The 14,069-nt window shown below is 42.8% G+C and overlaps 1 protein-coding gene across 1 annotated transcript in view; it reads left to right on the forward strand.

Annotated features, from left to right (window-relative positions):
- The window catches only part of HSPBAP1 (HSPB1 associated protein 1), a 37,717-nt gene extending 27,454 nt beyond the window's left edge, over nucleotides 1-10,263 (forward strand). Inside the window, exons 6-8 of the mRNA XM_059820520.1 lie at nucleotides 6,031-6,114; nucleotides 9,348-9,458; nucleotides 9,668-10,263. Of these exons, the coding sequence (XP_059676503.1) occupies nucleotides 6,031-6,114; nucleotides 9,348-9,458; nucleotides 9,668-10,225 (753 nt within the window). The 3' untranslated portion in view covers nucleotides 10,226-10,263. The remainder of the gene's footprint in view (nucleotides 1-6,030; nucleotides 6,115-9,347; nucleotides 9,459-9,667) is intronic.
- Nucleotides 10,264-14,069: the final 3,806 nt, after the last annotated feature.

Genomic DNA, 14,069 nt, shown 5'->3' on the forward strand with positions numbered 1-14,069 from the left:
TGCACTGCCGTGAAGGAGATACTGTTTGGATTTCTGGGGAGAGAGTAATGTACAGGCCATGATGGAGCAGTGAGGTATTGCCTTTATCCATTTTATCAGCGCCTTTTGGGTGGTGCTTTCCAGCATCTCATCCAGAAGCTTATGGGGCAGGTGGCTGGGGACTGCTGCCGTTTGATGAAGAGGAAAGGAATGACCTAGAAGAACTCCTTTGTTAACAAGGGAGAGGATTCCTAAATAATAACAATTTTGATATGTGATTAGCAGTGATTTTCATGTAGAATTCATACAATTACTACAGAATTTGCAGCCAATTTTTATTTTGTGATAAAACACAGTATCTCCACTCCTTCTCAGAGGGTACACAGAACACTTTGAATTAGATATTGTAACAATAAAGGATTGAAAAATAAAGACAAAGGTGTTCTTAGGTATTAAGGAGAGTAACTGCATGTAGGGTGAGTGCAGCTTTGAATATCAAAAACTTCATGTGTCTAATGCCACCTTCTGGTCGTTGTTTGCTACAAGCCATTTTTCTACACCCATTTAAGGCTTTAAAGCAGAACTCCTTCCTATAACATTGTACCAATGTACAATGCGTACTTTGATTGCATCCCTGGTGCTCTTTCACTGTATTGTTCAGAGGTAAGTCTCTGTTATGAATTTAGGTAGTTAGCTGCGACTTCAGGTTTTATAAGGTTTCATCCTGTACTTGACCAGTGGCTGTGGGCTGAATTTCCACAGAGGTCTTAATACAACTTCTGGTTATACATTAGTGATCCGTTCTCGATACAAATTATGATAACATTTAGGTATCTAACTTATTTAAATAGGCAGCTGAGTAGTTTAGGGTTTGCAGCTGTACATGACTATATCCATAAAGTTACAAGCTCAAGTTGTATCACACAAATATAGGGGCCCCTTATAAATATTTGGACCTGGTCACCTATGCGATGGTTGCAAGGCTGAGTGGTAAGTATGGAGCAGGAGGTTGACTGCTGGTGGATTTGTGCTCACTGAACTAGTGAGTTTTCACCCAAAGCATTATTATTTTGTTTTATTTGTTCATAAATTCTGCAGTATTTCTAGTAACATCTCAATTGTTTTCACAAATATAGAAATACTGCTTAAAAGATCGCAAATGGGGCAAAACATGTCTGTTCTACTATCTTCCACCCCACACACCAGGACAAGTGTTAAGATAGTTAGGGTAAGATCTGCTACCCTCAACTTAAACCCGTCCAGGACAGATGTCGTGTCTGCCATCAGCGGTAAGAACCTGGCACCTCTACAAGGTGATCCATCCTCCCTGTCTTTATACAATTACAGTTCTGCAGGAACATTCATCCCATCTTGTCCTTCAGCGCAGCGTATAAAAGAAGCCTATGCACATAGATGCTTAACATTTTTGATGATTAAAAATAGGAGAGATTAATCCCACCTGAAAAGGCTACAAAAAACGGAGATGCTATACAAATACAAAATCATTGATCATTCTTTCCTCTGCCCCACTTCTCAACAGCTGCTTGCTTCCTTCCTGCTTGCTAATGTACTTGTTTTTAATCTGTTTTCCTCTTAATCCATATCCATATAACTAGACAATGGTAAAAAGATGAGAAGGCACATCTCAGCTTGTCTGAAGGTAGACACGTGAGGCTCCACACGTCTGCCCTCCTAACAGAGAGCAAGCACCTTGTACACTGGGCTCCCATGAGCAATGCCATTCCCTCTCACACTACCCCAGACAGGAGGAGTGGTGGACACCAGGACCCATACTGTTAGAGGCAGCACTCAGCTGCCCTGCTGCCCTCTCTCCTGCTTCCTGCCCCTGTGTCCCAGGTGCTGCCTGGAGCCAGAGGAGCTGCAGTGCAGCTCTAGACACCAGAGCTGTGAGGAAAGGCCTAACTGAGCTAGTCTCAGAGGCACGTCGAGTCCAAGAAGGATGCTCCCTTCCAGCCATGAAAAACATTGTCACAGTATGGGAAGAGTGATTTTAAAATGATCAACATTATTGCTTACTGCCTCTCACCATGGTCTACTGCTCAGAAGCTCTCCTCCCCTGCTTTTCTTGCCTGCCTTCTGAAAGTGTAGCGAAACACATCTCAAACTCATTCTGTGTCCGCAACTACAGTTATCACGAAGTTCCTGTGTATAGCTGCAAGGTTTTCTCTGTCTGTTCTCCTGCTGCAGTATCTAACACACCGTGGGATCCTGCTTGGCAGCCAGAGCTCACAACAGCGCAGGCAGACCTCTGACTTCTAACCCAACCCTGAGCAAGCAGAAATCTTCATGAAGTCAGGGAGGGATTTCCTTATGCGGCACCTTTAACGAAAAGGGGTGAGAACTTCAGATTGAGCTTAAAGTGTGGAGCAGCAGAACAGACAGTCTCAATAATAACGAAAAATTAAAAAAAGGTGTTGTAGTAAGTCAGGAAATACAGTAATTAATTTTTTTAAAAGGCAATAAAATGTTCCAGTTCCAAGTATATAAAATAATTTTTTAAAGGGTTTGCAGCGAAAAACTGCTTTTGATGGAAAAGAGTTTAAGTGATTTTAGTAAAGGAGAATTCAGACTTGTCTGCAGCATTATGCATAGTAGATGGTTGATAATTCTGTTTCGGGGAAGGAAGAGGGGATTTTCATGTGGGGGAGTGCAGAGCTGGCCCCACATCACCCCATAGGGAGGGCTCTGTTCCACATGACAGACTGCCCAGTTCATCCTCTAGACACCAGAAGTATCATCTCTGTCACAGAAGAGACAGAGAATTTGGTGATGAAAACACCACTCAGCCCGCAGCACACATGGAGAACTCCGTGAGTGCACAAGAAGTCGAGCAAACCAAAGGTGAAAGCTGCCAGTTCCTGACTCTACTTTTCCGCCTCTTCCCTGAGCTTCCCTCAGTCCCTTGCCTGGGTCCCTGCAGACACAGCATGGTAACAGCCCCATTCCCTTCCTGCTCCCAGTGCTTCTCCCCAAGGCACCAGCTGGGATGGGCATGGGCTGGGGCAGCGCTCCCACAGAGTTGGCTATGCGTTTATTTATTTTATTTATCATTGCCAGGGTTTCAAACAGCTCTGGGATTTGCTTGGGTCCCTCCACAGCCCCCCATCTTTTTCTTCCCATCACACTGGAGTTCTTTGGTACTTCCTTTTCTTGTGCATTTATCCGAATACCTTTTCCTAATGAGCAGGAATTTCTTGGTATAATATTTCACTTCAGGGTATGCTCTCTTTTTGAAGCAATTCCACCTTTGCCCTACCTTTGCACTGTATCAAGTTAATCATGTCCATTGAGAATTTAAACCTGTTCTGTTCTCTGTGCTGTACAAGTCTTCAGCATTGCTCTACTTGCTCTCCCAACTGTTCTTTTGGTTTCTTTCCTCCTGTTACAAACTAGAATTTCATTTTATCTTTTCTGGGATTTCTGTCCTGCTTTGACTTCATCTGCTATATTTGCCTATCACTAGCCTAAATATTAAAATTATCTGAATGGCTGCTGTTTAGATCAGTATTTTCCCAGCCCACAAAGCTAGATATATTCTGTAGAAAGCAGGCTAACATAAAACTGTCTCTTAGCTTGGAATAGTTCTGTCTTGCTTGCACTTTACATTTTCCTTGTAAAATGTTTGCTGCATTTTTTTCTGTGTGTTATTTCACTGTGGTTTACTTTCACATTTCCTATTGAAATGTAATTTCAAATGTAGCTAAATCTGTGTCCCATATTCATAAACATAGGGAAGTCTGCTTTCTTTTATGGTGGAATTGATAGTTGGGGGGGGGGGGGGGGTTTGTTGTGGGGTTTTTTTGCTTCTAGTTTGCAAACCTAGAAGAATACTAGTTTGTAAAGGCAGAAGAATCCTACTCCTCTCTTTGCTGAATTATTTTTTTGGTCTTCTGTTCTGCTGCTCCCTTGCCAGCTGTATTTTTTGGTTTTAATGACTTTTTTTCCATTTCTTCATCTTCCTTAAAGTTTTAGTCTTTTTGCTTTTTGATAATTTCACTGTTCTTGCTGCCATAAATCCTTCTTTAAACAAGCATAAGCTTGCCAAAAAATAAAGAGGGAGAGCAAGTATCTTTATGGTACCTGTTTTACCTCTTTGAGTCACAGCTCTGTAGCTCCTCTGCATTAGCAAACAGTACCAGCTGCAGAAATACAAAACTAGCAGTTATTACCCTTAACCTGCTGGCAAGTAAAATCTGATTAGTCTCTCTAAAGACCAAATTCCTCCTCTTTGGTTTGAAAAGACTGGACTGGTTGGGGAGATACTTTCCTCCTCTTTCCAAAGCAATTGTGTCTCTGCTTTGCATGTGAGTCGTGTTGAGCCAACATGTTCCATTCCTAATTTCCATCTTGTTTTTCCAGGCAGCACCTCTTACTGAAACACTTATACACCTCCCTTAATTTGTATCTTGCTTTTGTTCCCTTGCTACATACTCCCTCTGCACCATACCCCAATTCCCTAGTGTCTTCATCCACTTCTCCAGCATGTTGCAAGCACTATTCCTATGTGAGCCTCACAGTAAGGACCCCGTTGTTGGAAACAGCTACTTACTCCAGAAGCTATGCCGCCTTCTGCTGTACACCAAAATTTTCCAGGCTTCATCGTTATAACCTGTCATTTGGACAGCACCCAGATTCTTTAACAGAGTGCTGTCAGTGAAACATGGGCAAACACTTGCTAACAGATAAACCCATTGCAGCTTATGCAACTGGACTTTTCATTTAAAGTGTAGGTTTCTACGATAAAAGCACCACTCAAACTTGTTCTGTGTAGAAAACATGTTTTGGCTTCAGCCTGTGTAGGGTTTCATACACTTCTAGATATTAAGAATAACTAATTGGTGATATTTTTTAAATAATGGCCCTCCACAGACTGACTTCCTTCCCTGTTTTGTATGCTGTACTTGATTAAAGTACAATTTCCAAATGTTTTTGACCTTTAGAGAGCCAATGCTTTTTTTGTTTGACTTAAATTTAAACCTGTGAAGAACGTTTTGTCCTGTGGCCCAAAAATGACTCTGCTCTGACTGTCCTGTAAGTAAGTGTTTGCAGGACTAGGGCCTCAGTCAGTGTTTCCTACACAGACATTTTCACATTAGCCATGTTTTGATATAATGAAGCACAAGGCTATCTAGGTAGCAGAACATTCTTTTAAGTAATTTGTGTCTACCAAGAAAAAGAATTGTCTGCAATTCAGATACAGATCATTGCTTCACTTTCTCCATTCTGAAGTGTATATTTTTATCTGTCTCTGACCATTTTTATTCCCTGTCAAAACCCATCTTTTATGCTTTCCTTGATAGCTCTATGTTAATCTAATGTTCAGTAATCTGTAAAGCTTGTACTAGATCATCAAAACAACATTAGTGTCTTTGTACCATAGAAGCCACGGGTTAGAATCAATTTTATGTCACAGCTATCATCCTGATGTAGTTGCAAAGCTCTGATCTAAAGTAGATTGCCATGATTTCTGGGACAGCTTCTTTTAAAAGCCTGCCTACTACAAGTGACAAGTTTAATACTGGTGAGTATTTACCAGAATTAAAGCTACATATTGTTAATCACCTAGATGAGCATTAGGATACCTGCTTTCTGGGGAAGCCAGCTGGCAGTCCTTCTAAAGGAACTGGGAAGTCTTCTTTTATAGACTCTCCACCTGAGCATTCTTGCTTGGCTGAGACTTTCTCTAAAGCACTGCTCTACTGCTACACCAGCTGTGCTCCCTTTGTACAGCCAGACCTTGCTTACCTAGAACAGCTATAAGGTTACAATCCTGCTTCACATGAGGAGGAGTTTGGATGAGAGGTAGTTCTGAATCATGTTTACTTCTTATATGATAATATTGATACAATGGGAAGAGAGAGTGGGCATTTAAGTATTGAGAAAACGCTCTTTAGAAGAAAGAAGTAAAGATCACCACCCACCCCTACTCCTTGCCTCATTCTGCTTCTGCATCCCACATCACCTTAATTAAAACACCTTATCTTTCTTCAAGCCTCTGCTAGTACCCTAATGTGATGTCTCCAATTCCAGGTCCTGCTTGTTCCAAGGCACTGGTGGCACTATGTGGAATCTATTGACCCCATCACTGTCAGCATAAACTCTTGGATTGAACTGGTATTTTCCTTTTTGTGTCATGGTGATGTAGCACTTCTGTGTTTGCACGTATTGTAAAGAGTAGGAAAGCTGACACAAATAATCCCACCCCAGATTTGATGACCTTATGAGACACTTTTGAGCAGCTTCAATGGAGCTTATGTTTACATGGCATCTTTTATCCTCAGGATCCCAGAAAACTTTGCAGACTTGCATGTTCTACTAGCACGATTTGTCAGCCATCACTAAAACGCAGCTATGTTTTTGCCAGTAGCACTCTGACCTGAGCAGAGAAATGATGCCACGCAGAAACTCAAGCTGCGTTTCCTACTTAGCTGCAGTGAGCAGGAACTTTTGTAAGGATCGATGCTGACGCATTTTGTCCCTTGCCTGCCAGGGTCAGCCCTATTGGGTGTGCTGTATTCAGAGGCTGGTGAGAGAAGAGCCCTTATGGATGCAGTTTTTCCTGAAGAACCTTCCAAGGTTCCAGATCTGAAGCCCCAATTCATCAGAAATCACATGCAAGTTTACCTCAGTCAGGCAAACAATTAAACACAAGAGGCTGGACATGAAAAGTTTAGCTTATGGACTAGCTAGCTTTGTGCTGAGTAGGGGATGACAAAACAGCAGCTTCACCTCAAGCACATGTTTACATGCAAAGCTAAATTAGAATTTAAATCAGATTAATGTGATAGGAAGAGGGTGGCAGAGGATTTTTGAATTTTCATTTCTCTGTGATAGTTTTCATTTGCCTGGAGTTGGATTTTCTCAAGTACTTAATTAGTTTTCTTTTCCCCAGGCTTTGATTTTTCTTGCTCATGTTAACCAGTATGTATGGGATGGTTCCAGGGATATCATCTCAATGCTCCAGAAGGTTTTCTGATTCAAATTACTTTATCATTAATCCTAGCTTAATATAAAAAAGACCCTTTGAAATGGCCTGTGAAAGCTGCCTCACTAAAGTACTTATTGCCTTTTTTTTAAAAAAAAAAACCCACACCTTTATTAGACTGGAAATCTGCAGGGGAATGAACACATGCATTCAACTGCTGTTCAAAGACTACACGATACATTTCTTATACCAACATCAAACCAAGCATTTGCAGAGTAGAGGAGCTCACATGGGTGTTTTCCTCATCAAGAAATTTTCCAGATGAGACTATATATTTAGAAAGGACACAGACCGACAGCCCATACCAAGTTATTACATAGCCCTACATAGAGTCAGGCTGTGTCCAGTGGCAGAGAAAGCACCAGCAACGTTGTAGAGCAACCATTTAAGCCTGCCTTAAATTTGAGCAGCCTTTGAGGTAATTCAGAGGAGCTGGCTGTATGCCTCGTGCTTGGAAAGACCCTGGTGTCAATGCACACACTTGTACTCTAAGCTGTGGCTCACAAATTGTCCCCCTCTGGAGGAGCAGATCAGGATGGGATCAGTTGTGCCAGGCTAGTAACTCCCAGGTGGCTGGGTGGTGTGTTAGCTCTAGCATTTCTAGCTGTTCTTGTGTGCTGCAAGAAAAAAAAAAAAAAATAAATAGTCGAGCTGAACTCCGTGGCCTTTCTGGTCATAAAGGTCTTCCAGAAGTCACCAAGAACCTGTTGGTGACTGCGAGAGTGGGTAGTTGTGTATGGCATCATGAGCAGAGGAGTGTTTGCTGGGCCTTGCTAATGAATGATGCAGACACTCCCCCTCCCCAAATATCAAAAGCTGCCATAAACAAGTGTAACTATTGCAACCCAGTTGAAAGTTCCTTACAGAAATTATCCCTACAGCTGATGATGGCAGCACTGTTAGGTAATCCATCTGTAAAAATAAATTCTGACATTGATGCTAAAAGACAATACTGAGAACATTTCCATTACCAAATCAAGCAGTTCTTGCTTGCAGCTGTTACCAGCTGTTTTCATATTGACAGATGTGAATCATGCCAACATTTATAGGCCTAGTGAAACCATTAATTATATTGGCAAGACTTTAGAGTAGAAGTTTAATCTGTTTTCAGCTGGATGCGAGCTACTCAAAATATTCCTTGCTTCCTAACATACTCTCTCCTCCTAACATACTCTCATGCAATCAGTACAACCCTGTTATTCAGCAGACCAGATGAATACCAAGAGTGCAACACCTTAAATAATTCCTGTATGTAGATACGAAACTCTGTTTTGGGGGCTTGTTATGTGAGGCCGTTAATAAGCCAAGCACCCAAAGCTACAAATGCTAAGAGCACTTCCACCTGCTTCTGTCCCAAACTCTTCTCAGGGTTCCAGGATGAATTACTGCCTGTAACACTCATACTAGCAAGATGCATGGTTTGCTTGACATGTTCCCCAAAGCTGCAATTAGGCAGTTCAGGGCTGTGGGTTAACAAGGTTACATCTTTCTTCCAAAACTTGTATGTCTAAACATTTCAGTGAAAGAAGATTTACATATCCACACCTAGGCACTTGTCATTGAAATAACTATACCACCCATCTTGTTTGGAGTCTTACTGTCTCCTTCCACATACAAGAAATTCAGTTAAATGGGAAAGACAGCTTAAAAAGGTTCTATAAAGTTTTGTTCTGTTATCCTAAACTAGCTAGTACCCAGCTGCACGAGGGGATGAGGCAGAAAGTGAAGGCCCGAAACAAAGAACCAGTTACTAACAGCATTTAGTTTTGCAGGGGTGCTTTCAGAGGAAACATGTTTTTCCTTCTGATGTTTAAAACTGCAGCAGTATGTCAGCTGCTGTTACACGATAAAGTATTTCCTGAATTTCCTTAAGACTAACTTTTGTGCCTCTGTAGTCCCCAGATAGTTGCTGCCTTGCTGTAACATCCTGTGTGTTTCAAGTACTTGAATTAGACTTAATATATAGATAGATAAAAATTGCTATGTACTTACATGGTCCTTCTAGTCCTAAAGGGCTATATAAATGCATACATTAATGACAACACTGCATTGTCATTTCAAGCACTACATTCAATTAACAGAACACTAGTAAGGAAAAAGGTTATATACACACACTAAGAATGTATTTTTTGCAGATACTTATTCAGATGTGTAGTCACACCAAAACCTGTGCTGTTACTCATGTGGGGGCTGTACGCATGTGTAGGAGCATCAGAAGTCTGAAGCTTTTCACTGACTTCACGTACATGACTATGGCTTTCAAACTAAGGCCATCCATCTAATTCTTCCCAAGAACTTGCACATTTCTGCAGAGACCCAAGTGCTAACCTATCTCCAAACACTTTCCGTTCCCTTGAGGCAGGATGCAGATCATGAGGCCCGCGTAGAAGAAGCAATAACTCGAATGCTGGTATGTGCCATAAAATCAGCAGAAAATCCCAGTGATGGCGATCTCTGGCTAAATCCCACAGAGGTAAGCCCTCTCTTGTTCCCATTACAGCAGTGATAACAGAGAATTACTGACATTTTGCTTAGCTCCCCCTGAGTCTTTCTGCTGCCTGAGAAAAAGAATTTTAAATTCCTTCCCTTCATGTAGCAAAAGTAATTCATGGAAGATAATCATGCAACACTGAATCGAAACATATCTCCTTTTAACTGAGTGTATCCTGGGTGTTTTCTTAGGTTGAGGCAACGTCCCATGAAATCAATCTTCAGTACCTGAATAAAGCAGTGTCTGCATATTTCAAGTGTCAAAAGGCAAGTGTGTCAGAGCAGGCATGTCCCTGCAGCACTGGTGCAGAGCAAAGTACAAGCACCTTGTGCAAGAGGAAGAAAAGGGAAGTTGGCTGTGAACCAGGGGGCTGCAGACTACTAACCCATGAATTTGGCTTTTCAACATTTAAAGCAGAAAAGTTGCAGAAAATACCTTTTGGGCCTCATCTTATTCAAGTTTTACCACAGTCTCAAGAAACAAGCTCAGTGGGTGCGGTTGCAGTTGGAAGTGACGGTAGAGATCTTCTCCATAAAAATGAAGGAGGACATTTTGGAAAATTACACAGCACCAGGAAGCAATTGGTAATGAGTAATGACTGTGAAACGCCTGCACATCAAATGGATTCAGACAGCAGTCCAAATGCCTCACAAACAGCCCTTTCTACCAATGATTTGCTAGACTGTTTGGTTAATCCGCATGTCATCAGTTTAGTGGCTCAGCTGCTGTTGGAGAGAACAAGAGTTTAGTGCCGAAGTGCTTTATCATTTCTGAAATAAAGAAATCAAACGTCAGCCTTGTTCTGGGTGTTTAAGCTCAGTAATAATTGAATGTTTCATTTCAAATAATTTTTAGGTACAGGCAGACACAGTTAATGGTTAAGTGGCAGACTGAAGTTGAGCCAAAAGAAAAATAATGGGTTAATGATGGCTGGGAAGAGAGAAAGGCGTGTTTAGTCAGAGAGCTTCTCGGTGTTATAAACAAAACAGAGCATACACAGTTATAATCCCACCTTGTTGCGCGGATGGGATCTTCAAAATGTTCTACAGCTCTGAGCATCGGCTGGAGACAGCTGTGCAGAAATAAGCAGGCTCTGCATTTGAGAGGGTAACAGCATGGGCTGTAATTCCTTCTGGATTAATTTTGCTAGACCTAAACTGCCAGAAGGGGCTGTGTCACCATCTTGCAGGGGTTTGTTGGGTTTTTTGGTTGGTTGGTTGGGGTTTTTTTTCCCCTCTCTTTTGAACTGAAGAAGCCTAACTGTACTGACTGACAGCTTCAGTCTGAGCACCCTCACTGCCCCAGGTACCAGGTAAATCAGCTCTCATCCCAAGGCATCCCTCACCGCAACGGTGAATCCTGCAAGCAGCACTCACTAGGAACGAATGTGGCTTACCCATATTGAAGCACTTAATGCTTCACAGCTGGGGTCACAATTGGAAAGCAGGCTTGAAGCTAGGTGTGTTTCATCCATGTCTACGTTCAAGTAATAGACTTGATTCATCCCCACAGGCATGGAGATTGCAGCTTGCACCTTCCTGAGAGGAAGACTCATCCCAGCAGAAAGATTAGTGCTCTGGGCTTCAGGGTGGGCAACTTAAGTCCTTAAGAAGCATACCAAAGACACTGAACCCTGCACTTGCTCACACCCCTCTGCTGCCAAAGCTGGTCCGGAGCTGGAGGGCTGAAAAAGCACTTCTGTGCTGTCCTTCAACATCGCACTTCCCAGCGCTGAGAAGATGCAGAGTAGCATCAGTAATGAAACAAGCATGACTTGACGATAGACTCAGGTGGTGGTTACATAGCAGAGGGGGATGAAGAGTGGGAGAAGGTAGACTGACTTACTGTGGACTGCAGCCCTTGACCACATTTAAAGTAAAATGGTCAATAAATGATCAGTTGACCACTTTAGAAATAGTAAGTTCAAATAAACCTAACCTCAGCCAAGAGGTACTGCGCTCACTAATGCATCTACTTCCTTCCACAAAACAACATAAGTTTTGTCACAAAGCTCTAGGAGGGAGTGAGACAAAAGCCCTTAGCAAGACAGGGGCCTTCAGCTGGTTCAGAAACACTTGAAGCTAGGAGACAAAAGACCATCAGGAATTTACTGTTACAATTTATTTAAAGCCAGATGAGCACAGTTCCCTATCTCTAAGGAACAAAAAAAAGTAGTTACGACTTTCTAGCCTCTATCCTACTCTTAACGATAACAATCAAAATTTAGTAACTTTTTTCTTTTGGTTGTAAGTGGTTGCTGTACAAGACCATCCTTTCTTCTAGCTATAGTAATCCTTGGATTTGTTTCTGCAGGCTGGGTGGTCCTTTGGTTAGAAGGTTATGGAACTTGAAAATATAGGGAAGAAGGTGGGTTACCACTGAAGCTGTGCATGGAGGCTTGAAAAAAACTTGAAAGCAAGCTACTGAGATCTTCCGAGATGCTGTCGCCTCCTCTGCTTTCTGTCTGTAGTGGCAACAGAGAATAGTGTTTGCCCTAGCCATAGCTTCAGAGTTCTTCTGGGACAACTCCAGTGAAGCCTTTGCTCTCAAAACTTATCTTTGCTCATTTCTACTAGCACCTACAAACCAGTTTCTATCATTAACCTGTTTCTACATTCATAACCCTGCACCACCAGCCCTCTGCTTCCTGATCTTTCCTTTGTCTGATGCCTATTCCCTGCTAAATACATGAAGCTAGTGCTGTTTTCACGAGTATCGCCTTCCAGCAGTTTATAGTTGAAAAATCATGATGGCAAAGTTTCTTTCTCTCTGCTTTTATACAGATTGTGCATTGGCAGGGCCCTAATGGATGATGGTAAGTGCTCTAGATACACACCAACACATCAGAAATCCAGGAAACCTTGTCATTTAAACCACCCCCCCAACCTAATACACTTGGAAAAGGATTAAATTGAAAAGGCTCAAAGGTTCACATTCAACAAACACAGAAACCTTATCCTGATGGGCCATTTTGGCTGCAGTTACTTCAGCTACTGGATGGGGCAGGATTTAGCTCTCATTCCTCTGGCTGGCTGGGAAGGAAAACCAAAACAAGGTGGTACACATAGTTTGCTGGAGACCTTGGTTTTGAAAGTGACTGTGAGTAGTAGGGACCATAACAACTCTGTCTTTGACCCAGAAGAGTGTGGTTTCAAATGTCCTGCTCTACCCTCGTAATTGGTAGGTACCCTCTACCTTGTAATTGGGCTTAGACCCTGATGACCCCTATGTATCATTTTAAGCAGCAACCTGCAGGCAAGATGCCATTCTCAGTGGCATCTGAGAAAATCCACTTTTCTTGGTTTATGTTAATACACCAAACTGTCTCAATGGGGTTGCACCACCATAACAAGACCAAAATTTAATAAACAGTCCCGTTTATTCAGTTCATGTTTGTGTATTGGCACTGCTATGCCAAAAGGATTAAAAATCAGTTAGGAAACATCTTGGTCACATCTGCTGGAAAGCTGTAAAGTTGCCTGGCAGAAAAGGACCTGGGGGTGCTGATCGACAGCCAACTGAATATGAGCCAGCAGTGTGCCCAGGTGGCCAAGAAGGCCAACAGCATCCTGGCCTGTATCAGAAACAGTGTGGCCAGCAGGAGTAGGGAGGTGATCGTGCCCCTGTACTCGGCTCTGGTGAGGCCGCACATCGAATACTGTGTTCAGTGTTGGGCCCCTCACTGCAAGAAGGACATTGAGGTGCTGGAGTGTGTCCAGAGAAGGGCGACGAAGCTGGTGGGGGGTCTGGAACACAAGTCTGATGAGGAGCGGCTGAGGGAACTGGGGTTGTTCAGTCTGGAGAAGAGGAGGCTGAGGGGAGACCTTATCGCTCTCTACCACTACCTGAAAGGAGGTTGCAGAGAGGTGGGTGCTGGTCTCTTCTCCCAAGTGACTAGTGACAGGACAAGAGGAAATGGCCTCAAGTTGCTCCAGGGGAGGCTCAGGCTGGATATTAGGAAAAATTTCTTTACTGAGAGAGTGGTGAAGCATTGGAACAGGCTGCCCAGGGAGGTGGTGGAGTCACCATCACTGGAGGTGTTCAAGGAACGAGTGGATGTGGCATTGTGGGACATGGTTTAATGGGCATGGTGGTGTTAGTTGATGGTTGGACTTTATGATCTTACAGGTCTTTTCCAACCTTAATGATTCTGTGCTGCCTTTAGTGATTCACCAGGCTCTGAGGAAGCAGATCTGTAGAAGATGGCAGCCCTGTTACAATACATGGGGGCATCTCAGCAGAGCTGCTGGGAGCAGTTGCAATGGGGAGGAGGGGTTGCAAATGCTTCATTTTAATTCACTGAGCAAAAATAGTTTTGCAATGAAAAAGCATTTCTATCTGGAACAGATACAGGTGGGGGAAGAAAAGCACAGGCAGTGAAGTGGAGGAGGTGGACGGCAGCACCGCCTTCCAGTCCCCACAATGTGAACTTCCTTAGCTTAAGCTTTCCTCCCAACGCACAGATCCTTTTAACATACCCCCCACGATATCTACGCTGAACATTTTCTCCCTTTGTCCAGAATGACTGTCGTTGAACGTTTTGAAGGTCCCTGCAGGATTTGCCCCTGTGGACAGAGGCTCCGGTGCCTGCAT

The sequence above is a fragment of the Gavia stellata genome, chromosome 8, assembly GCF_030936135.1.
Source record: "Gavia stellata isolate bGavSte3 chromosome 8, bGavSte3.hap2, whole genome shotgun sequence".
Taxonomy (NCBI): domain Eukaryota; kingdom Metazoa; phylum Chordata; class Aves; order Gaviiformes; family Gaviidae; genus Gavia; species Gavia stellata.